At 34.2% G+C, this 27,583-nt stretch overlaps 1 protein-coding gene across 1 annotated transcript in view; it reads right to left on the bottom strand.

Moving 5' to 3' along the window:
- LOC147067334 (homeotic protein empty spiracles-like) overlaps positions 1-7,582 on the bottom strand; it is a 60,155-nt gene extending 52,573 nt beyond the window's left edge. Inside the window, exon 1 of the mRNA XM_085954104.1 lies at positions 6,484-7,582. Within this exon, the coding sequence (XP_085810230.1) occupies positions 6,484-6,820 (337 nt within the window). The 5' untranslated portion in view covers positions 6,821-7,582. The remainder of the gene's footprint in view (positions 1-6,483) is intronic.
- Between the last annotated feature and the right edge of the window lie 20,001 nt (positions 7,583-27,583).

Genomic DNA, 27,583 nt, shown 5'->3' on the forward strand with positions numbered 1-27,583 from the left:
AGATTCTATTATTTAAATTGAACCAATGGCTAGTTATTTGTTTATATTACACGGGTTCCCAACCTATGGGTCGCGACGGGTTTTCTGGTTGCCACCCGTAAAAGGTTGGGAACCTGTGGTTTATAATAAGTAGATATGTATGTAGAACTAGGCATAGCACAGTATTTTAACGAGACAAGACAGTAATAAAATATGCGCCCTTCACGTAATATAAAACTTGTGGGTACCTAATAGTATTGGAGAAAAGTGGAGGTAGGCTGTGGATACCAGATTTAAATAGTGCACACTTAACTTTGGCAGTCACACTTATTTGTGTTAATTGAACTAAGAATACAAATTACAGATGGTGTTGATCCGCTTTTAAAATTCAACTAAGCCCTGCCTAAGCCAAACCATAATAGATAAGTACCTACCTACAGTACCTACTAACATATTCGTATATCCATAAAATATCTAAAATGATGTATGATTTTTTTATGATTTTACCGAGGCTTTGACTGCGACTCGCTGTCATATCGCCTCAGTGCAGGGTTTAATTGAATTTTAAAAACTTGCCAACACCATCTGAAATTATTTGTACCTATTCTTAGTTCATTGCAACAAAGAAATATTATGTCTGACAAAGTTTGGTGTATACCTACTATTTTTATCGGGTCTCCACAGCTTCGCTCCTCCCTTCGCCACTGCCTAATAGTACCAATACGTCCTATAAATATTATGTTCCCCTATTTTTAGTTACCATTGAAAATAATAATAATACCTACAGATTAAATAACTACCAATATATCTGTGTAAAAAGTCAATCAGACTATTTTAGTGGTAAGTTTTTTAACAAAATATTCAAGAATCCCTGATAATTTTTGTAACACAACCTGAGTATTCGGTAGTTCTTTCTGCGATGATCAGTGGCTTAGCAAAGTCATCGTTCAAGCTAGTGCAATACCCCAAGTCGCCTTTCCCAGTCATGTAGGTATATCTTCCTAAAATAATCTCATGACTTAAGATGGCAGAGTTCTAGGCTGTACAATGATTTAATGACCTGTTCATTAAAAAAACACAGTAGATTCAAAATAGAGAGATAAGATTTCAAAACTGTAAGGAAAGCTAAACAAAAGCTCTGGATATTGATTTTGGACAGAAAAAAATGCGCCACAGTATTTTCCAGAAAGAAAGAGTGTAAATGAGGCGGGTGTTAGAATTTTAAAATGTATGAGCTTATAAGTATAAATAGTTAGTTAACATAATTAAGTACCTACGTAATATATATTATTTTCTTTAATTAATAAAACGATGCTTTTCGATTATATATTTATTTACTATCTTGCAGAATGTAGAATGTAGATAACGAATGTTAAGTGTGAACATAATTTGTATTAATTTATTAATTATAAACATTATAGTACACAATCTGGGAGCATGTGATATAGAATAAATTAATGATTTGTCATCGCGGAAAATATGACCCTTTGGACGAGGGTGAATGGAGAAAGAAATAATTTAATTACATAGAGAAGATAACGATGAATAATTTGTGTAACTACCTACGAGATAATAATTACTCACTAAACTGTGTTTTTATTAAAAACGATGAATAAATTCAAGTTATTCTCCCCTGCTTTACCACATACATCACAGTTCTTAAATAGGTACCCCTTTCAATAATTCAATGATTTACCTACTTATTTAGATACTGGGTACCCGATTACCATGCAATAGGTACCTATAAGGTATCTACACTAATCGAGTAGGTATCTGCTACTAACTACTCTTCTGCAACATCTTCTTGGCTACGCTTCTAGGCGCTGTTGTCGACTAAATGGGAGGAGCTTGTTAGTTCATAATGGAAAATGGGAGGAGCATGTTAGTTCACAGTTTTAACACGTAGCCAAGAAGATGTTGCTGATGAGTAGGCTCCCAGCTATTCCCACAGAAACTGATGATAACGTAGGTACCTATGCTACAGCGATAAAATATTAATTAATGTAAAAATGTTTGGGCAAAGTTTATTATTTTTTCAGTGTTAAGGGTTGAGAGTAGCGTTTTTGAGAAAAACTGCAATAATTTAATGCAATTTACTTTTATTTTAAATAATAGGAGCGTAGGTAAGTAACCATACTACAAGAAGAAAATGAAGAAAGTTCAAAACAAAACATACAATGATAAAACAATATAAAATGTGTACCTATATGAATTAGTAAGTAGGTACTTACCGACATCGTATTTTAAAGTTATGTATTCTATCTAACGTTTTTCTTAGCTCGTATTCTTATTTGCCCGGTACAAATCTTTCAATCGATTTTTAACTAGCTTCCCGACTAGCTAGACATTTGAAACTTTTAGAATATATCAGAACACGATGCCAATGCATTTTTAATACTTTTAGCCATATTTAAGTAGAATTGAATTCATTTTCAGTTAATTTTGTTTTGTATGAAATGTTATTTAGACACCATTATTGGTTGCTAGGGGTCTGGGGTCCTAGCAACTAAATTATTAATATATATGTGCGTCACTATGGAAATCAATGTGACATGTCAAGTACAAATTTTTTTGATCGTTTAAGCTAGTCAAGTCAAGTTTATATTGTTCAACAGAATATTTAAAAACGTTGTATATAAAAAGTTCTTTTTATCTTGTAATTATTTATCAATAAAATGTGGCTTAATAAGTTCGTTCTAATGTTATATGAAAATTGTCTAACAAATCATCAAAAATCATCAAATCAAACATGTAAACGTGAGAAGGTAACTAAGAAATCTTCGTACCTATTTATATCGATTCGTGTTGTGGTATCTATCTCGATGATGACGAAAAAACTTCGTTTACAATTATTGTCAACTTATCAGAGTTTAGTGACAAGTTTAGAGCGTGTGAAAATTATATTTAATTGATGTAGGCCAATAAGTAGTGAAGTCCCATCTTATAGACAATAATTATAATATAGACGATCGCACATTTTCGCATCCTCTTTTTTTCATGGATGACTTAAAATTATTTTTCGGGTACTAGGCCACCTAAGATTTTTGGGGCTATGGGCTATGTTTGGTGCATAAATATTTCAGTATGTATGTATATAATCATAATATACGTAGGTATAAACCTATCTCCTACCTACAACACTGAATAGAAATTTCTATAGGTAGGTCGTACATTGAATACCTACTTACCAACTAGTTATAATATAAAATTTTTACTACGCGTAAAATATTCCAAACTGTCCACGCCTAAATTTTGTTGTATTAATTAATCAATCAATTAAATTAACACAGTTTTGTAACGCTTAACGCAAAACAATCACTGGTTTGATAAGGTATGATCTGAGATAAACCAATAACTCGCAGCTTTGTCTAGTTTGGATAATGAAACTTGAGCTCTGAAAATCTAAATTTATCAATAGTAAATAGTAAATAGTAAAATTAATATTTATATATTAGAAGGTTTATAATTATACAAAAGTGTATTTTATAGTTATGTATTATTATGTGTCCATGCAATAAAAATTATTAGCTTAATCAAGTGCCCCGTTGAAACTTAGCTTCTAACTTAGGTACACATAGGTACCTACATCTGATATCACTGTTGACCTTATTGTATGGGTAACGAGGCATGTTAGAATCTAAGTACCTAATTCTACCCGGATAATTTACCGCAATTGATAATTGCACGCGTGGACTCATTTACTATTTTTTTTTTTAAACAAAACAAAAACTCAGCTATATAGATACAGAAAACAACTAACATACTCACTGCTAAAGCAAATTTATACACAATTTTTATGGTATTGAAAGCAATAATTATATAGACTTTAAAAATAATTAGTTGATAGCCCAATAAACCAATGAGGCACAATTGTAGATTTTTCAAAGTATCTGTATTACTGACGAAGTTGGTACGTACATAAAAATGTAAAACTATGGAATTATAATAATACTTTAATTTCCGTCTGCGGTAATTGAGTAATTAATATATCACAAACAATTTATTTTAAGTACCTACCTAGGTACTTATATACCTGGTTTAAAAATTACAACTTACACATTAGCACCTTCATTTAAAATAATATAATTTTCAGGTGAAGGCCTTTATCTAAAATACATTGAAAATAAACTCTTTCTTCTACCATTTATAAGCTTTTGTGCTCATGCTTTAGCTTATGAGAAAAAAATAAACTGTGTAACTAGAAAATTAATGCTCATGTTTTAAAGGCTGAGTTCGTTGGCGCTCACCTTTTGCGATGTCATCTACAGTGTTACCTATACGCACAGTGTCGTTCACAGTTAATCAACACAAACTTGTTAATCCGGATTACAGGTAACCAAATTAATTCGACATGTCGAAATCGCTGTGTAATAGTTTGCTTATTAGCGTAAGCTCTGGATAAAAGTTGTGGCATTAGATTAATTAATTAATAAAAATTAATACAGGTGGGGATAGTAGGTCCGCGTTATTTTAAGCATTATAAATTAACTTAAAACACGTGCATATTATCGATATCCATTTATATAATATCGTTTACTGTATTAAATTAAAACAAATTTTACATAAAAAATAATCATTATTACGTAAACATTATTCAATATGCAACTAGCTAATAAAGACGTAGTAACTGTAGAAAATACTATTTTTTCTCGGTGTTCCTGTTTACTTACTTCGTAAATACCCACAATGATCTGTAGGTATATTTTATTACATTAGGTACCTAACCTATACCTACATATGCATATATGTAGATAGGTACATAGCTATTTAAACGGTTTAGTATAGTAACGCTAAGATACGAAAAATAAATATCTTTGAAGAATCTCAAACCATCCTTACTAAAAAGTAGGTATACACCCTACTGGCACCATAGGTGATTTGCGGGTGTATAGGAATTTTTTGCTACTATGCTTGTTTCAGTTGTCTATGCTAACATATTACAATACCACTACAAACACAAGGCGCTTTTACCGTCCCCATGGTGCCACTGTAGAATGACTATATAATAATAATACAACAGGTATATAATAAACGTAGGTACCTACCCATCTGCTACGCGCACGGCAGTTTTCACGTAGGTATTTTAAGTAGATAATAGGTATCGTAGTAAAATACCTATTTGTGGGTATAAAGCCAGCTTTAAACTCGCATGTGTATCTGATAAATTTATACCAATATACGTCAGAGTTTTTATTAGGTACTAAGTAGGACCTATAAGTACCTACTATTTCTTACTTAGGATGCCACATTTTTTCGCCTACAAGCGACTGTTCTACCTCTCGCTGCACTAATGTGTCTAACTAAGTATGGCAAAAATCATTCATTTTATAAAAAGTAGATTAGGTACAATATGATAATTAGATACCTGTATATACCTATTTACTTCAATCGTAGATATAAAAGTCTTTATCATTTATATGTCGTTCAATAAGAAAATGGTTACGTAGGTAGGTAGGTACTAGATGGGTATCTTGACAAGACAAGATAATATCTACAAAACATTATTTTAAGACACCCACGCTTCAGTAGTAGAGTATCTGCCTCTGAAGCTATCAGTGGAATTCTCACGATTTTATTTTCATTGTACCTACTTAATATTTTATCCAAAGCAAATATCACAATAAGTTGGATAAAAAGTTTAAAACCATCTTTGCATAGGTAGGTATAATACAATCGGTTTAGGAGTAAAAATGGTTAGGTTAGAAGTCAGCTAAAATTATTTTCAGTTTAATTCAAAATCAAATTGAAAAAAGAAAAAACTAAATACCCTCTTACTCATCAAACATACTGAGAAATCTCGGTAGGCAAATTTTCCTGCCAAACATTTTAATTGCAGACTGTGAACAACGCATGTAGGTAGGTAGGTATCTGCTTATATCCATACGTACTCCAAATCATATGATTATCACATAGGTATTATATTAATCACATTAACATTTTTATCACCCTTCGAGCCTGACCACTATTCGACAATCGATAGGATTTTTTAAGTGTTATAATTCTTATGTACCTACCTGTCGACCTATCTACCTAAGTATACTATAAAATTTCCAGGGTCGGTCGCAGGCCACAATTCAACCATGCCTATCTGCGTACGATCCGTTTATTATAAATAGGTATACCTACCTAGGTAGGTATATTTATCAGGTCTCCGTTTATAAAATATATAGGTACTTACTTGGTTGGTACTATCTATCTAGTAACTTGTTAGGTACCTATGTAATTTATTATAGGTACGTGGAAGAAGGACGGATTCTTCTCGCATTGCGACCTCAAAGAAATCATTTTGGAACGGTTTTAGTGTCATTTGAGAGTAACGAGACCAACACCTAAATGAGTCGCCTGTACTGCCACAAGAAACTGACACCACTCTACACCAAGCGTATCAATTGGTACTTATTTATCTAGCTCTAGTATTAGGTTAGCACCCTATAGCAGGTGTGTACTTAAAGGATGGGTAGGTACCTATCTATAATGTATTTAATTAAACAGATGTAATCTTACCTCCAGGAAACCGATGCGGGAATATTCTCCCGTGCCTGCTCAACAGCCACGGGTAGAGGGGGTAGGAGTCTCTCGGGGGTTGAGGTGGCATAGGTCTGTGTACCAGAGCCGCCAACGCAGCACCCTGAAGTTGCGCCAGAAGCCTCGGCTCCGATAAACACGGCGCCGCTGGCAAAGCGCTCGGCCTCAGGGGCACCCTTCTCGACAAATCATCCCCCGAGTGCGGACTGGAGTGTGTAGGGCTCCCGCCACCCACTATACTCTCAATGCTGAAGCCTATCTTCGGCTTGGGCGGAGCCGCCATTATAGGAGTAGGCGCTAATGGCATCATCGTCATTGACGGCCCGAAGGCCGCGCCGTACAGTAGAATCTTAAGGCTTCAGATTTCAACAACTGCGGCGCGAATTATAGTGTCTCTTTTTTATTAATAATTAATTAGACACTTAAAAAGCTTGTCTTAACACCATGAGAGCTTTAGCTTATCCGACACAAAAAAGCTTAATTCAAATCTATTAAATATTTGACGATAAGTAGATAAATGTAATGTACCTATTACAGGTGAATATTTCTAAAATATATCACACGTTCCTAGCATTATAATATTCGCACTATAAAATACTTGTGCAATTTATTTTAAGTAAACATTGAACACAACACTATCCCTATAAGTTTGTCATTTTCCATAAGGATTCTGTCACTTTGTTTATTTTTATGGTTTTAATAAATTATGCCTACCTAACACGTGTCAGGATATAGGTATAAGTACCGATTCTTCTTCATGGAAAATATTGTATAAAATCAGATAATGTAGAAGAGTATATTTGTGTTTGTTATTTAGTTTCACATAAAAATCTCAATCACAGAAAGGCACTTCACTTGCATATCGAGTCACTCAAAAATAAAGTCATTATCCGTGTATAAACTCGGTAACAAACTATGGATCATTGTGTCAATTATTCAAATGACTTATTATTGTTGTCGCCGCGCACGAAAATTTAACAATTGTATCGTTGGCAAAATAAAAAAAAAACACCGTGAAGTGATCGTTATTCAGCGCGCGTGTCTGACGTCGCTCGACCAGCATCTAAAGCTTACTGCCACGGCATATCTTCGCGAGGCTGTCGGGGATAGGACGGCTGGGCGTGGCCGGGAGACCATTGGTGTCGAGAGCCGACACTCGAGTCGTCATGGCAACGCCGGGACGCCTTCTGATTGGCCGGCATGGGCGAGGCGTCGGCAGAGGAACGCCTCTGGACAGATTATCATTCCGTGAGGTTGTTTTGTTTGCACAGTGTTGTGCAAAGCTTTTTTGTATTGGTATTTATTTATATTATACGGCTGAAAGTACCACTCGCGCAATGAAGAATGCAGAAGTAATTCTTTCAAAATGTCGGCCTAATGAGCTTTCCGATAATCCTACAGCGTATGTAGGACCTACGTAGCTATGTAGTAACTGTCTACCAATTTTATGATTTGGAAAGTTAGAAAGGAACCATCATAGGTATAACAAAATTATTGGTAGGTACTGTTCGGTTATACGGAATACAGCGGAAAACACATTTTGAAAATACCCGATATACCTACTGGATTATTTGTTAGTTTGGGTTAGTTTATGTTAGGTTAGGTTGGGTTAGGTTAGGTTTGGTTAGGTTAACCTAATAAATAATCCAGTTTATCGGCTATTTTCAAAATGTGTTTCCGCTGAATTCCGTATAACCGAACAGTACCAAATTATTAGGTATATCTAATAATTAAAACAATGCATTTTTATTTGATATTTATTTTGACTATAGATTATACTTAAGATTGATATTTTTTGACTACTTACTAAAATACATATTTCTTTTCAGACAGTGGGAGACGATAAGCGTAGATACCTATTTAAGTAGCAGTAGCGAAGGGTGGATGTAGGCTAGGATCCGCCATAAATAGTGCACATTAAACATTGTTAGTCATACGTATTTGTTTTTATTGAACTAATACTACAATTATTTGGGTACATATGGTGTTGGTTAGTTGTTAAAAATCAATTAAACCCTGCCTAAACCAAGCCGTAATAGTTTTGATGTACTTTGGGCGATACGACAAAATTGTGCACACTTTTTCATTCATACTTATTTGTTTTCGTTGGATTAAGAGTACCTACTCAAATATTGTTGGCCCGTTTTTTTTTAATTCATTAAACCCTGTCTAAACTAAACTATAATAGATGAAAAATATTATTCTATCTATACAATATCCAATCTTATGTAAGTATAACTTAATTGCTTAATTTTAGATATTTTATAGATAGACGAGTATTTTTGACTATTATTTATTATGGTTTGGTTTCGCAGGGTTTAATTGAATTTTAAAAACTAACCAACAGCCTCTGTAAATTGTAGTCTTATTTCAATGAAAACAAATACGTATTACTAACAAGTGCACTATTTATAGCTGATCTTAACAGCTTACCTCCACCCTTCGCCACTGGTAGGTAGGTAACCTAGGTTGGTGCCTATCTAGGGGCGGCAGGTTATATGAAGTAAATCCTCCGTGATGCCCTGCATATTTACGCGTCGCTATTTCTCGTAAGTTGACGGATATCGTTGGCCTGTTTCATTCAGTTCTGTGAAAAAGCCGATTCTTGCCCCTCTTTTTATTTAATACCTCTATGGTGCCTACCTATTTAAATAGGGCTGGATTTACAACTGAAGGGAACGTGGTGAACCTAATACCTATTTATTTTCATCCAACATGTAGGTGTGTATCGATATAGGAATAGAATACCTAGGTAGTCAATAGAATAAATCAACAGAAAATAATTTATTGAGGAAGAACTTCAACCAGACGATGCATAACGTCCAGGAATATAAAAGGGCACCGACTATTACTTACCTACATCACATCTGATAAATTTAATGTGGCAAATTCCCCAGACTCTGAACGCATATTTTTTTTCGGTGAAAAAGATGTTCGGGAGAAAATCTTAAAAGACGCTCTACCTAACGCAGTATGGATATCTAACATTGCCGGAAAAGCTAATTGCACTGAAGATTTTTGTGAGAGGAAGAATTCGATTCTGGACAACAAAAAAATGTGCAAGCCCAAACCACCATCATGTGAATCCCTCTTCATTCAACGTAGTCCAGCGAAGTCACCTATGCTGTAATTGAAAATGCTTTGGGGTAGGTAGGTAGGAAATGAATAACATCTAGCTATAGTTATCAATATAATACTATAAATAATAAACTATAAATATCAATAAAAATCAAATTCAATCCTTGACCCCACTAACCGCAAAATATATTAAAATCCCCCATTAAATTACTTACATATTTTTTAGTTAATTTATATTTTTATTTTAAATAAAGCGGGTCCTCCTTCTTCTTCCCTCGGAACCATATACTTACGGCTCTTGCAACATGTTAAATCTAGATTTACTACTGAATAACTAGATGCAATATACTTACCTAATTGTGAAACATTCTCTAATTCACAAGAAAATCATTTTCAGCGATTTGTTGAATTTTGTGGTAAAATATTATTGAAAAGTAAGAATTGAAATTATTCGTTATTTTTGAGTAGATCAAGTAGATTAAAAAATACGAGAAATCGCTCAAATTACACCGAATAATCGTAATTTTACCTGGAACACCATTTGGGAAACTCTATCTACTAAGCGTCATAGTACCTATCTCCTTCACGATAAGTAAGGGGGCCGCAAAAGATCCTGGCCTGAGGCCCCGCTTCAGGACGTGGGGGCCATGAGCTACATCATTTGAATTAAGATAAGTTAGGAAAAAATATTTTAGCTAGGTGAGTAAAATATCCATTCATTATATTATTTAAATTCTATGTTCCCTGGTTATCTACTTTCTAGTAGTCAATGCGGCTTGCACCTATCTACAAGACAACGACTAAATTAGGTATACCTATTAATTAATTATTGTTGGGCGATATTCAGTTAAAGCAATCCTTGTATGTTGTATGATTAAAGACTTTACTTCCGTATCAAAATAACTTAGCTATTCCATGTGTGAAATTTCTAAAAATAATCTCAACAGAAACTTTGTTCTAAAATCTAAATCCAAACATCTTCGTTCCGTTCAATTTCAATTTTGTTCGGTGAACGAATTTTCCCGATAAATTGTTATTCGGAAAATCATAATAATGCTTCTAATTGGAAATTTTCCTACATTCTACGTCGTCTATTATTATCTACCTACAAAATAATTATTTTAAGGTTACCTAGGTAGACCACCCTCCACGTAACCTTGCAAGTTCGAATAGATTTCTTTGAATTATTTTGAATTATTTGATGAAATCAGCCAATCAGGCCTGGTATTTACTAATACACTAATACGCAGTGCGTATTACACACAAATCTTGTCACTGTGTACAATGGCAAAGTTACGTGGAGGATACTATATAATTAGATTGTTACATCTCATAGGTATGTGGGTAGGTATACCTATTGGATTGTATATGCACTTGAAACTGATGGGTGTTCTTACCTACCTACCTACCTGCCTATAAAAATGGATATCAAATAGTATGTAACTTCAATATTTTTAATGCAAAAAATAGGTATCTACCTATCTAGGTACGTATCATATAAATGATATTGCTTTTTAGTAAGTATATAATATTATGTATGTACGTAATCACCTGCCTATTCAACCTAGGTAAGTAGGTACCTACCTGCCTATTTGGTTTGCAACAATTTCTGCCTTTTAATTTGTATTTTCTATTTTTTTCCTAGAAAATCTGACATTGAAGTATTCTTTGCTATGTATTGTGAGTGTGACCACACTGGACTTCAATGCAGGATCATTAAAAAGATTTCAAGTTAGGTACACACATTTCAAGTTACAATGGTGTCAGATTCTTGTGGCAGGGTAGGCGATTTATTTAGGACATTTAGGTGTTGGTATCGTTACTTTCAAATGACACTAATACCGTTCCAAAGTGATTATTTGGCCGCAATGCCAAAAGAATATGCTCTTCCTATGTGCATAACCAGTGACGTAGCTGAAAATATTGCCCCCCTACGCAGAAATCATTCAAAAATCATCCAAAATCAAAACCGTAAGCTTTCTTACCTCTCACACCCAATTTTTTCCAGTTTTATCGGCTTCTTTTTTTCAGATTTCCCTGAGATTTATTTTTTATCTATACGTATTATTTGTGAACGATAGGCCTATAATATTATGAAATATAAAATTCATTAACAATCAATTATTATCGGGGTTACATTTAGGGCCATTTATCCCACTGGGACCCAATGCTTTGCATATGTATATCTCTTATGGTGAGACAGCTACGCCACTGACCATACCTACTTATCTATGATTTTTAAACCTTTTCTACATATTATTCCAACGAACTTAATAAACAGTTTCTACATTTAATGATAATACCTACATAGCTACCTGCTGTACCTACAATGAGTACCTACCTACCTATAACTTTTTAAAATTAATAAATTATCAGCTTTGTTTATAGGTTGGTAAGTACCAATTAAAAAAAAATGTTGAATAATAATTAAAACACTTTGATAAAATTTCTAGTAAGTATTTTATTCTGTCGTTACTCGCTAAGTGCCGCCAGTTTGTACCATTAGGTAATTAGGTAGGTAGGTAGGTACCTACTATACTCTGTACTACTAGGTATAGGTACCTACTACACTCAGTTCAGTAAGTCGGAACTTAGATCTGATCTATTATCAACATATTTGAATCGTTTTATAATAGAAAATTTCATATAGGTACCTAGGTAAGTGCTTTGACTGAATTTACATGACTTTAAGTCAAGAATAGATACATAACCATGGGAGAGAATATTAAAAATCTGATTTTTTTTCAAATAGTAATAGTTGAGATTAATTTTCAACCACATGCATTTGTTGATGAAAGAAAAACATTATTGTACCTAAAAGTAGACATACCTACCTATATCTATAATGGCCATTCACGATTTTATTCATATACCTACTGCGTCAATATGAAGCCTAATATCAATCAATACCTACATATTATATACCTACTTATCCTTTTCATAACCTACCTTCCTACTCTCCATAGTCGATTTTTTTGTTTTATTCTTGACTGCATAATATTCTAAATTCAAATTCCCGTTCTGGCAACATCGCACCCTGCCGTCAGTCAACACTTAGCATTATTCAGGGGATAAATAATTGAAACGATAAACTAGCAACACCGAGAGAGAAAGAGATGTAACCGTGTGTTAGTACAGATAAGTTGTGTGTGTGTATTTTGTTTAGCCCCGCCCAGCAATTTAGTGCATGATCCTCTTTCAATGCGGTACTCCAACTTTATCGAGTAAATGACCTAAGTATCTATCAGCCACCTGCTCAATATTTAAAAAAGAAAAATCGCAAAATTATACCTACTCTTATTAGAAACTATAAGACAACACGTCATTCTACCTATTATTGCATTGTATTTCCCTCGAATCTTATAATTTTTGATTAAAAGTTATATTTTTCATATAAATTTGTTTGATGGATTTATAACCCAAAACAACTGTCAATAGGCTGACATATTAACTTTAATATAGTAGAATCACCAAAAACTTTTTTGACTAATATAACGGAGTTCTGCCACTAGGTTATTACTAGATACCCATGTAGGTAGATACATTTAACATGTACCTACCTATTCTTAATAAAATATTGAGCAAGTTAATAGATTTTTATGAGACCTAAGTATGAGTGAGGGGTGATTTTTTGCGAATGAAGGAGAAATTGCAGTTCCGAGTTGCCGAAATATTTCCCGTAAGTACCTAAGCATGACTGTTCAAGTAAGTAGGTATTCCATTTAGGTACCTACGCAAAAGTGCCAAGACACACGCCGGTGCAAATCGACGCAGGCACACGTGCATAATCACAGGTCGTACTTGTTTCCAAAAGCCAGACGCCCCACGGTTCACGTCAATTTGCTGCAAATGTGGGTACCAGCTCTAGGCGAAGATAGTGACACCAACCAGCATATATTTTAATTTTCTGGAAACCTGTACTTATTACATTGTTTAAAAATGAACTCAACCTGCATTGTAAAAAGGTTCAATTTACAAACTGCGTTAATTTGTAGGTTACGTAAATAATACGTCATTATGTATTTGTTTTCTCTCTCCTTAAACCGTCTGTAGCCGAACGTCAGATGGATATACCTAACATTAAAAATATATATGGTACTCGTACCTACATAAAATAGTGTGCAGGTGGATAAAATTGTAATCAGGGTGATACAGATTTTTGTCAGATGTCTATAACCTTTTCTGAAAACCTACCTATTGGTAAATAGGTATATCCTGTACCTATATCAATAAAGTGTGCATTATTTTTCGAAAAATGTATTTAGTTACCCATCGTTTACCTTTACTTACCTAACAGGCACTTTTCGACTCTGTTAAATCTGGTGATATTTATTATCTTCCATTTTATTTTTTATCTAACGTATTTAAGAACCACTGTCTCATGATGCTTTAACGCTATTGAGTTCACGTTTTACGATCATTCATTAAAATAATAGTGAATAAGTATTATTACGCCCCTGTCGTGTTGTGCGCCAACAAATTGTTATTTCAGCCTCATCTGCCCACTTCATATAAACTTTAATGCTAAATAAATATTGTGATTTGTAATGTGATGTACGAAACGAGGACTAAGGACTAAATTACTTCACATTAATTTGATAAGTAAGTTGAGATAAGTTGATACAAATAGGTAATATCGAGGTATTATATTTATTTACCCACCATATCTGCAGGCCAAAGGGTGGCATAACAACCCACTTAGGTACTTACTATTAGTAATGTGGCAAATTATGTAATTAACAAATAGTCAGTGACATTTTGAATGAAGAAATTAAATAAATGGCGTGTTTTCATTATTGTACCTAATAAGTAGGTAGGTAGGCAGTGACGTCCCTTGGGGGTAGGCAGATTGAGTGTCGCTTGCGGGCGGTAGTTACTTGAAGGGCGGCGGTGTAGAATCATATTTGGTATACTTATATAGAAATAACTTAACGAAAATATCTTTCCTTTCAATAATTCAGCTCACTGGTTCGAAAAAAATTTAATAATTAGCTACAAAGGTTTAACAGGACTTTAATTTTTTGTCGGGTCCACGATGTCTAGTTTACTTCTGTTCTCCTTCGACGTCCTTGATGACCAGAAACGACACGAGCACGGGTGATAAAAAATATTGTATAAAAAAAAATGAGGCGGCATTATGACGCTGCCCAGGGCGGCATTTTATCTAGGGACGTCACTGTAGGTAGGTATCTACCTACTGTAATAATGTTACCTAATAGTATAACGTTAATGTTATTTTCTGTTTAGTGTTACGCATTCTTTATCTCCATATAACCTAGAATCGAGATGTAAATTAGACACCTAAAAGAAAATATTAATAATTTTGTAGAATTTAGTTCACGAAAATTTATAAATACGAAGACCTGTTTCACACCTTTGAATCATTCTCAACTTGTCCAGTCATCAATATTAGGTAGTTTATATTTGAAGCATAATATAACGTATCTAATATACGATGTGATGAATAAATAACATGATATATTATGTATTTAGATACCTATTATACATATAGTGCAATCGAATCTCATTAGATATTTTCGGGTAGGTACATAACAGAAGAGCATCCGTTTAAAATTCAATTACTTTTTCCAAGCGATGTTATCATCATTTAAAAGTAATTATCGAAATATTTCATGTACCTATTTAAATTGTTGCAACCCTGTTAGCGATGTTTTCCAAACATTCCACGCAATTTCTTATGTAAACTGCCGGTAATTTTGCCTCCCTATCACTCTGCAAATACTGCGAGAGGATCGAATGGACACTACGTTTAGTGTGATGTATTTTTTATTAAGTAGGTATTATTATTTTAAAAATTCTTAATTAACTGTAGGTACTTATAGATATAGTGATTTTTCTGTTACGGGCTTGGATCTGTATCTTATCCCTTAGATAAGAACATAAATTATGAATGCCGCTCCATCTTGAAAAATAGGTCATTAGCCATTGGCTATACCTACCCCAATTCAAATAGTGAAAAGTGGGACTGGAAGAAGGAAACAAACCAGTAACCATAAAGTACATGAATGTAATAATTTCAGAAAAAAATCTTGAAATTAAAATCTGAGCCGCAGAGTCTCGGACTGTCTTATGTTCAATTTATTTACCCAAAAATACGTAGGTAAGTAGGTACCTACATATTTTGTACATAAATTATCATAGTATTTATCAGGACCAGTTTACACGTAGACCCATACCAAGGCTCACTGTAATCAGGTTGTGGCACGAAACTGAAAGCTACGTTAGTAGTGCTAGGTATTCAGGGCTCGAAATGGACCAGAGCGCAGTTCAGGTTCATGAATTTTCCGAGATTATCGCCCGTCTCGTGGAAAAAAATATTTGATCATCTGAGCTATTACCATGCAACAAAAATCTAACTTTACTTATTTTTATAAAATATACATATAATTAGATACTTACTTAAATATGTTAGTATTTTCGAAAAAAAATATGTTTCGAGCGCGCTGTATAATTGCTCATACTTCGAATGCAACATGGTAAACTGTTTAAAGAAAATGATGGTTGTTGCATATTGAAATAAATGGTAATAATTTGAACGAAATATTCAATAGAAAATACCGCATTGCATTCAAAGATAATCAATAATAAGCACTAGATATGTACCTCACAAATCAGTCCCACTGGCTGAATATAGTCGGCCTTGGTTCATAACGGAAATCTGAAATTATTATAATAATGAAATACATTGAATGAATAATCTTTAAATGCGTTTTCCGGAAGGTGTTTTTTTTAAATACCTAAAGGTAGTCTGACTCTGAGGTGTATAGTAATACATATAACCTAGTTATCTGCGTTGTAATTTTTTTTGTGAACCAGTAGACATAAATATGTACCTAGGTTCTCAAAATTAGATTAATAAACTAAACATAAAAGTGGAAAAATTATTAATTTACGTCACACTAAAATACGTCATAATAATTATCCACCCATTGTACGGAAAGAAAGAGATGCATTTATGTTGACTTTCATTGGTGCGAGCGAGTAAACCCGCTATCAAGGTGGCGATTTGAAGCAAATTTGCGCAGTGCCTACGGCGGTAAACGAACCCGCGCCTCTTCATACTTTCAATCAGTGATTCTCCAACATTTCACTATTCATTATTGTTATATTAAAATTGGGAAATAAAACTGTAAGTAATCGCATAATTATATCAATTGAATTGTACATAGGTAAGTATCTATACCTAAATATTTTGAAAATATTATTTATCCATATAGTAAATAGGAAACAACGTAAAATGTTGCCCTTTTTTTAATTTGTCAAATAGGCAATTAATATTACACAAGCTAACAAGTTCATTTAATTTATCAATAAGTTTAAAATCTCCATTTCAAGTAGGTACTGGACGAAGCATAAGTACCTACTTATATTATATTAGCGAAATCTTATCAACATGCTTGTTTACCAAAGTAAGAGAAAAATCAATCAAACTTCTTTAAATAATAATAAGTAGGTACCTACCTACTTAGATACCTACATACTTATAAAAATTGCTATACGGTATCCAGCGCTCGAAATGGAAAAGATTACGAACCGGAGCGCTCGAAAATTTTCTGAAGTTATTAACATAGTTATCAAATTTTATTTGTATTTTATAAACATAAGTGTTAGATTTTTTGTTATAAGGTCTATCTAGCTCAGACGGTAAAATTATTTTTTCCGCGAGACGGAGCGATAATTTTACCGATTTTACGAACCGGAACGGCGCTCCGGTGCGTCCCGGTCCATTTCGAGCCCTGGCTATATCGATGTTTACAACCAAAAAATAATGAATTATTAATACGGGTAAATTTTTTTCAAGGGCACCTGAAGCCATTCTATCATACGTAGGTAGGTACTTATAATTAAACTAACGTGTTTTTGTGGATAGTTTATATTATAAAATTGACCGCATGACAGTTTATAAATCTCGTAAATATCGTGCAAGCACAGTAGGTACCTACTAAATAAAATGGCGCAACATGCATAGATAATGTAAGAAATTATTGTGACTTTTTATCAGATTTATGGGATATGGGAATGGGATATGGGAATAGAATAAACTATTTAAAAAAGGTATGTTCATAGCAAAGTTGTCAAAGAAAAACCTTTATTTAATAGTAAATAATATGAAAGCCAGCTGGTAACCACGCATGAATAAAATAAACCTTCCCTTAATAATCAAATGATTGATTTCGTTGTTTCATTCCACACCATCACTCATTGCGTCAGTGACGAAGGGTAGAGGTAGACTGTTAAGATCCGACAGAAATGGTGCAAACTGAACTTTGTCAGTCATACGTATTTGTTTTCATTGAACTAATACTACAATGTGTAGACATTGTTTGTTAGTTTTTAAAAATCCAATAAACTCTGCCGAATCCAAACTATAATAATTTTGGTATGCTATTGGCGATCCGACAAAAATAATGCACACTTTTTCAGTCATAGTTTTTTTATTTTCGTTGAATTATAAATACGTACTACAGATGGCGTTGGTAAGTTTTAAAAACATCATTAAGCCGTGGATAAACCAAACTATAATAGATAAAAAATATCCTTCTATGTATAAAATATCCAAAATTATGTAAGTATGATTTAATGTCATGATTTTAGATATTTTATAGATGGATGAATAGTTTTTTAATATAAGGTATAAAACTATCATGGCTTGGTTTACGCAAGGTCTAATTATTGGATTTTAAAAACTAACCGACGCTGTCTACACATTGTAGTTTAAGTTCAATGAAAACAAATGCGTATGACTGATAAAGTTCAGTGTGCGTTATTTATGTCGAATTTTAACAGCCTACCTCCACCTTTAGTCACTGTCTTGGGTAGACACTCGTAGCTCTACATTTTGTATACCTTCCGTTTCCGGTACCACTCTTTTTTCTCTCCAATATAACTTATGAATTGAACGCAACTAAGTGCCGCCCTTAAGCAACGCATGAACTGCATGCCTCAACACGACGTCTCTGCTGTATGTTAGGAGCGTACATAAGTGAAACGGCAAATAATTTTCAACAGTATGTGGGACGTAATTTCGGCCGCGTTGCCAGTTGGAGAGCGATAGTTGACATGTGAGCACATCAATTTGTTTTGTGATGGCGTTGGAGGAATATATTCTTAAATCGTGTAAAGATGACTAAAAACGTTCCAAATGTACTTGAAAAAGAAAACATGTCAATGAATATACTATTAATATTACGAATATAATAATAAACATAACATTAAAAGGACGCATGTCGAATTTTTATGACAAATTATATTTCGTTCGGCTCGCGTCATTTGCACAATCCGCGCATCGCCTTGTCACGATCTTTTTAGACCATGCCTCAGCTGAGGTATAGCCTTAATAAGATTTAAAGTTATTTCGAAGACTTAATAATCGACAATGGGTTCTGTAAAAACACTTTTAGAATGAGTGGTGTGCATCCATCTCGCTGCAAAACCGAGTCGATTATGAGAAGCCACGGCTACTTTCTAGCTGGCCGAGGCGTTTCCACTATGCAAACACGTTTTATGCATAACACAAAGGAAAATCATTCTCTTAGGATAAAAGTTGCTAAGTAGGCGATAAAAAGAGATGGGATTTATGTGATGAACTAACGATGAATAATTTTGTTAATATGCACCTATCCACTGTTGCTATGAAAGTAGGTTTTGTACCTACCTACTAGAAAAATAAAATATTCGTTCAGTGGCGGTTTTCTTTGAAGTTTAGGAAGCACTAATTTCGTCAGAAAATTATGAAAAATTAAAAAGATGTAGGAACAATTTTTACAATCCATGGTTTTTAAAACATTTAATTTGAAATCATCGCAGCACAACTTTATTATTTTATTTATAACACTCAGTGGCGCGTAAAATAATTATTTTCGCAAAGCGGTCTATAAACTTGTCATAACAAAATAAGTCACAAAACAGATAGGTACGTAGGTAGGTTTTATACTTGTACGGCGATATTTTTCCGCAAACAATTTTTAAATTTTTAAAATTTAAAATTCAAATTACTAGGTGTGTGGCAGGGAACTCAGAAATAATGGGAACTGAAACACATAACGGGTAAGGCGATAGCAGGTTACCGACTCGAGTAAGGAAGAATCCGAGTTAAACTTACACACGTGTTAAGAATACGTTTTACGTCGAATACTGAAAACTGCTCTCGGTTTATGCATTTACACTCATTTAATGTTGGTGTATTACACACACTATGGCACGTGCATACTACGTGCTTCATTTTCGTAGGACACTCACACATTCAAAATCCTGCATCAAGATCCGACGTATTGAATATAGCCTATCGGTATTCCATTTATTATCTGTTCTGTGATGTGTAGTTTTCACACTTTTTACGGCACCTTTGATGAGTAAAATTCCTTCGCAGTATAGTAAAATGTATGCTCTGAGCACAAGTCCATTCAACACGTCATTTCCACATTCAGGAGCTTATTTTTATCTATTTCGAGTTGGTAATCGAAAGAGTCCTTAGAGAATAAAATGTAAGACATAAATGGCGGAGTACACTGTAAGAAACCGCGCGTTGCGCGCGTGGCGCAGGTAGCCTACACCTCTCGTGTTACACCACGGCCACTTTAAGAAGTTCCATTATATTTTTATGTTTATTATTTTTCTTGTAAGTACTTACCTACCAAAATTTCTTTTCCGTATTTTTTTATTTCAACAAAAATAATGTATGCAATTAGAAATAAAAGACAAATGTGGGTGTTTTTTAAATAAAAGTTACTTACCTACACGCAGTGACGTCCCGTGGGGGTAGGCAGATTGAGCGTCGCTTGGGGGCGGCAGATACTCGAAGGGCGGCAAATCGTATTATAACCAGAACGTTGGAGATGTTTTGTTCCGGATGCTTTTTTTATTATTACCCAGTAGGTGGTACTCGCAGCGATTTTAATATGATGTCACCACCTAGTGATTCTACTCCGCTAGTGATTTATTTTATTTTATCTTTGACTGCTCGGTTTCGTATACAAATGCTAATAAACTTGGCGCCTAGACACATTATTTACACTAGAATATTTTTATAAATTAAAACACCATAACCGAATAATAAATCAGTCATAATAATACAATGTCATTTACTCAGATTAAAGAGTTTCTTTCATAACAGTGGTAAGTATACTGCGCAAAAGCCAATAATAATTATGTCGCGCCATAGTTATTAAAAGAAAATAATATTATATATATCAAAGTTGGTAATGAAACAAGGAGAATTTATGGTAGAGATTTATTGGTAGGTACATACCGTATTTTTTAATTTATCCAAATATTTTTGCCAGTCATTCGCGAGATTTAAAAGTTGTCGGATGTACCTATTGCAAATAGATACCTTTTCATAATGATTATTAATCCTTATTGACATTTGACATAATCAATTAGTATTCGTGCATATAATAGGTATTTACGTTAAGTACCAGCTAATTGTAATAAAAATGTACACTGGTAGGTATCTACCTAGATTATATCATATTTATCGTGCTGTGAATACAATACTGTGCAATACCTTCTTTTAAGTCGTTTTTTTGTTAACATATTTTTTGCTGATAATAGTGTGGATTTGTAGTTTATTTCAATCATCAACGGTTGAATGTTGAGACTATTAATTAATAGTGTATTTATGATTAAATTTAGGTTTATATTAAAAAAATAATGAGGAAAATTATTTTGTTTACATTTTGTAGGGTACAATAATAGCATAGAAAAAATGGTGTGAAAATAATACATTTGCGTAGGTATTACTAAATGATACAAACCAAATGTGTCAGACATATCAACCAAATGGCATCTCAGACTCTGGTGATTTGGGTAAGTGTCTAACTAATATTATATTTATTCGCTTATTTATTTATTGATATCTAAATTTAATTTTGTATGTTTCAGCTTAGTGGTAGGTGTATATTTTATTAGTAATGTATCCATACCATGGCCCCCACAAGGGGGGGGCTGATAGGGCTCTAGCCTGGGGCCCGGGCTCCATAAGTGAGATAAACACATATCACAAATTTGCTCTAATAGCAAAAAATTCGCCTGCGGCGCTATTTTCCTTCAATGGTGATATTATTTAAAATTATGTGGTTACACAATACAATTTATAATAGTGTAGCGATACTCAAAAACTCCATAATTCAAGTGTATGTATTAAAATATACAAAAAAACACTAAATATACACATCAATTTTAACGCGTACACCATTTGGAAAACATTACTGTAGAGCGTCACACTGCTTTTATCCTTAGCGATAGGTAGGGGGGGCGCCAAAGATCCTAACATGGGGCCCGCTTCAGGATGAGGGGGCCATGCTTCATACAACACATTTCTTAGATATTGGAGTAATGAAAGGATGATAAAAAAATGGGGCGGCATTTTGACGCTGCCTAGGGGCGGCATTTTGTCTAGGAACGTCACTGCCTACACGGCGATGAACGCAAATGCAGTGATGTTATGTGTATCCAGGTAGGTCTTTCATTGCTTATGGATGGTAAATTAAGCAAAGAAAACATACACCTAGGTATTAAAACCCTATGTTTCGAAGATACTTTTCAACATTTCTATGCTAGTTACTTCTGCAGGCCTATGGATGTTCTTGACAGAATTTAACAAATATTTCTTGTATTTTTCTGTTACTGCTACACAAGAAGAAATAATATAAGTAATTACTGTAGACATAGTACACAATGAAGTTCATTAATCTATAATTAAACGGTAGGGAGAAAACTTTTGAATCTGCTTAAGGCGATGTCTTTGCCTAAATATCACATATAATGTGACTTTTACACCATCTATTTATATTTAAAGGCATCTACCATGAATTTCTAAAAATCTGTTACTAAAAACTTTGGTCAGTTTCAACCAGATGGCAGTGAGTTACCATAACTAATTTTAAAAGTAAATAAAAGTTGCCAGTGGAATGGAATTCTAGATGAAAAAAATTGATAGACAAAAATTCATTTACATATTATTTGAGAATATAAGTAATAATATATTCTAATATAATCTCTTGAGACCCGAGGGAGAACCCGCCATCGAAAAAAATATTTCTTTGATTTTATGGAAGAGAAGTAGATATTAGTCTATTGACAATTTTTATTTTTATTTTATAAAGTAAAATATACTATATGCACATACCAGGTCACACTGCAGATGAATATTACCTACTCTATAAACTTAGGGAAGGTAAAGAAAACAACTTGTTCATAGGAATGGTCAATTTATAGAACATTACACAATAAAAACAATACAAAAACATTATAAATAGGATAATTAAATATATTTACACTTAAAATTAGTTAAAATTATGAAATAAAACCCTAAATATGTACTTTAAAATTGCTTTGAGCTGCATCCTATACTGTGTGATACAGCTCAAAGCAAAATTTTGTGCACACGTATATATTGCATTTTATGCAAATATACCTGGTGCGGGACTTGCATCCAGGGTATCTGCACACGGATGCTGAATGGTGGCCAACGCTGTCCAAACGTACCTCAGCGATCGGTTGGGGGACAACCGTTCTCCTGCGAGCTGGTGGCTCTGTGTCTACCTGCGATGTCGACATGTTTCTTGGCCGACCTCGTGCTGGCAGTGTTAAAATGTTGGCTACCCGATCTTCATACCGAATAATAGCTTTCGCTAATCTGATTCAGTACGACAACAGTCCCATAATATCCTTTCGGGGTACATTTTCTAGTTTACAATTCCGCATATACATTAGCCAACAGTTTACCACCGCCAAGTCCACAAAGTGGTTAAAAACCCTCACAGGCCATTTGCATGTCTTCATCGCAGTCCTGTAATAAGCAATTATCCGATCGCAAAGATCAATGCCACCCATCGACATATTGTAGTGCTTTACAATGGCCGGCTGAGTGGCACTGATCTTCCTCTTTACTTCCTTCGATCATCGCATGCAGGTACCAACAGGAGTACTGCCGACCGCAGTGGAAAATAATAACACGGATTTATTATCTTTCCACTTGACTACACAGACTTTGTCATCCTACCGAACCTTCTCATCCCAATCTCCCCTTTGCATTGCCTTATCGTTTTTTTAATTTCTTAATCACATCGCCGATTCTATTACTTCTGACAGTTCCAGTTAAGAATATTTTGTCGTGAAGTAACGAATCGGCGAGCTTCAAACTTGTGAAAAAACGATCAGTATAGACAATGCAGGAGGATTGGGGAGAGTCCGGCAGAGTAACTTGACCACACTTGCGCCCAGACCGAACTGCTTCATATCTCCATCTGATACCGTTCCCTTCCCTACATATATGTGAAAATCTATCACTGGCCGCGAGAACAAAATTTTTAAGGCCTACAGGATTTGGATTGTTAAGCACAAATTGCCTGTGTCTACAGCGGCCATTGAACGGCATCATTTGCTCGTCGATGGAGTTATGAGCAGGTCTGGGCAAAGTATGGCATTTTTTTAGAACCTCACTTAAAAAGGGACTAATCTTCCAAAGTTTATCTGTGCAGCCCGTGCGGTCAGCAGTGTTATCTGCAAAATGAAAGTGATTCCGCAGTTCGAAGTACCCGTCTCTGGGCATTGCTTGATTAATGATTGGAATGCTTAGATCATAACACCAGTACATTCGAGTCTGCGGAAACCTTAATGTACCCATCATAATTTGGATGCCGGTGAATACGAATTTCGAATTCGTATTCACCGACCACAAGTCCCTTTTTTGTGCTGAATATAAATTTGTCTGCTCAGCTATTTTTTCGAAGAGAGCGCGGTTGAAGTATTCGAAAAAGGAGCTGAGGACATTGTCAGCAACATGCCCTCTCGCCAACAAATCTTCCTCCAATTCCGGACCAGCATTCGGCATACTGAAACAATAGGAAAAAAATATTATTACATAATCCATATTTCCTCATTAATTCAAGTATTTAGCAGTAAAAATACAAATAATGATGGGCAATAATATGTTTTGATTGAAGTTTACTATTCAAACCATCAACTCCTCATTCGAGACAATCGCTACATCATGTGTACAAGATGTAATGATTTCTTGTTTTTATACCAAAGCATGTAATGAAAATGAATCTAGTGTATGACCGGATGGTATATAAAACCAATAAATATATTATTAAGAAAATTGTAAACCTACCATTTTGTGAGCCAGGGAAGAACCCTGGATTGTGATGTCGAAGGTTGTAAATGTCGTCGCTGTGGTCGGACTCGTAACCGTCGCCGACTTCGCAGTCACTGTCGTCCAATATTTCGTCGAGTTCATCAGTATTAAAAGATTTATCTATATGTAAACAAAAAAACATAACCTCATTACATTCATATACTCGTGTCAAACTTATCACTGTAGGTAACGTTTTCAATTTACGATTATGTTGTATTAAAAACACGGACACGTGTTTGAAAGCACATAAAATATTTGATTATAATCAATCATTGGTTACATTGTATAAGCATTGTGAATAATTATAATGATGATTATGAGATACATTTTCGAGACAAGTTTCAGTAATTTTGAATGAAATTAAAATTTTATTTTATGAAATTCGGTTCTACAATCATATTATGCGAATGAAAGAAATTCACTATCTATTAGATAATTTAAAAAACGTACAAGATACGCTCGATGACATTTGTCATAAACATAACCTCAAACTAACGTAAAGTATTTATAATTTTACGAAAACGATGAGTCTACGCCTGAAATAATATATATTGATGATAAATGCATGATGGTGATTGAAAATACAGTATATGTAACTCTTTTCAATAATTTTTGAATGTTTGTTTGATAATCAAAACTGCGTGACATAGTTTGTCATTTTGATGTACGATAATAATATTATTTATTATACACTGAAAAGTTTACTTACTTGACAAAAATGTTACTGATGAGTCGATTCCTTCCTGTTTTCAAACAATATAATAATGGCCAAATAAAGAAGAATTGTTATAAACCCGATATTCGATCGAGAGCACGAATGCTACCATATGTTAAAATGCGAGATTTGTTTATTTTGTTGATTATTTTTATCATAAATAATGATAAAAAACAGTTGTAATTTAAGCAAATACTAATTGCAAATAATTCGCAGTTTCAAATTTTGAATATAGGCAGGTTTCTACGTAAATTAAGTAAATATTGTAATTTCAATTATTAAGTTATTTTTATTCATATGGCAATTTCGCCTCAAACTGATAAACTGATTTTTGTCAAAATGCAGAGAAATGTTATTTTGTCTTGTCTATGTGTGAGTTTCATTTTCAACGTCATGTTATGGTATGTGTGTGTTTTGTATGGAGATATTTTGTTTCCAAATAATTCCACAACGGCAGCACCATACGGCCAAGCGTCGGCTAAGTGTTATCAACATGTTGCCAATTTGAGCAATTATTATGGTTTCAATTTCTATCGATTCGTTAATATACAAAAATACAAGATTTAATTTAAATAACTGCCGTAAAAATTAATAAATAATATTTTTAATAGAAACGCTAAGCGTTTTTTGCGATAAATTGCGTGTAAGCCGAGATTTTTTGATTTTAATTGCGTGCTTTCTAACCTCTAAATCGATGTTTTTTAAATTTGAAAAAAAAGATATAAGGATATAATAAATTCCAATTTTCGTTTAGCGTTTCCCTGGGTAATAGATTTACGTACATTTTTATCGTAATTTTGATAATAAATCTTATGTCATTCATTCTTACCACCCGATAGAAATGTACCGAATTTGACACGTATTTTTGGTATATAGAACTCCATGATACTTCTTAATTTTTTATTTTATTTTTATCATTACTTTTGAATATGTATTTACCGATTAATAAACTTTTCTAGCTATTTTTCGATAACAACTTTACCTAGAGACATCACCTTAAGAGTAAAACATTGCGAACCTACGTCACTGGAAGCACATAGCGAATATTGTTAATTATCAAGTTACAGTGGGGGGCACTGAACCAAACTTAAAATGAGATTTATTATTTTTTAATAAATTGAGAGTTGTACCTATATACCTAATATAAGATGGAATAGAATAATTCAATTCCAGGTAGCAAAGATTTATAACCGATATACTTCCTCACCGGTATACTACCGTCAAAAAAGATCAAAATTTTACGAACCGAAAAACGACTTTCTTACGAGAAATAGGGAACGAAGCGATGATATGTTTTAACAGTGACGTAGCTATCTCATTGCAAGAGTTTACAAAACATTAGGGCCGTGATCATTCTCGAGTGAGTACTGCGGAGTTTTGTACCAGCTTTTCTAATCTTGTCCCTACGGCCAATTCTATTATCTGCAAGTCTTGTGGTGGATGCCATGTATCGGTTTTCTAATGATTTATTTACCATTTTTAATCAGACACACTCCCCAAATCAATTATTGGTTCCATGCGTCCGAAGAATCACACAATACGATGCAGGCACACAGAACACATCGCTGATGCGCAAGTTTAATATCGAGGCATTGGTTATGAGGGCTCGCACATCAGAACTCGCCGCATTCGTCTTACGACGAATTCGTCGATGTGACGTCATCGTAAACCAAGAAACAAACGTTATCAAATGGAGCTTCGCAGATTGGCCGATGCAACTCGACGCTGCGACGATCCTGCATGCAACATGTCGCATTCTGCTACAGCCTGCATGTTGTATCTAAAAAAAGTCGACTCCGCGCAAGCGCACAGCCCGCGGCCATCGGCCATTTCTGTCTCTATCTCTGTCTACACTGTCATTGCTCGCTCATCGCTGGTCACCGCGTTTGACGTTTGTTCATACAATCAACACAATACAAATGGCAGACAAGAGACTCTCCTTTTTCGCGTTTGACGTTTGCCGCTAGGCAGATGTGCGAGGTTGTAGTATGCAACATTCAGAAAATTTGATTTATGGTCGTCAGGCACACAAGGCGAGTTGTGATGTGCGAGCCAGCTAAGGTTTAGCAGGCATCGCCAGCACCGCATGAAACACTGGGGGAGGCCCTTGCAAAAAATCATAG

Source organism: Rhyacophila brunnea, unplaced genomic scaffold (assembly GCF_057557595.1).
Source record: "Rhyacophila brunnea isolate RB1 unplaced genomic scaffold, BYU_Rbru_1.0 scaffold_4, whole genome shotgun sequence".
NCBI lineage: Eukaryota > Metazoa > Arthropoda > Insecta > Trichoptera > Rhyacophilidae > Rhyacophila > Rhyacophila brunnea.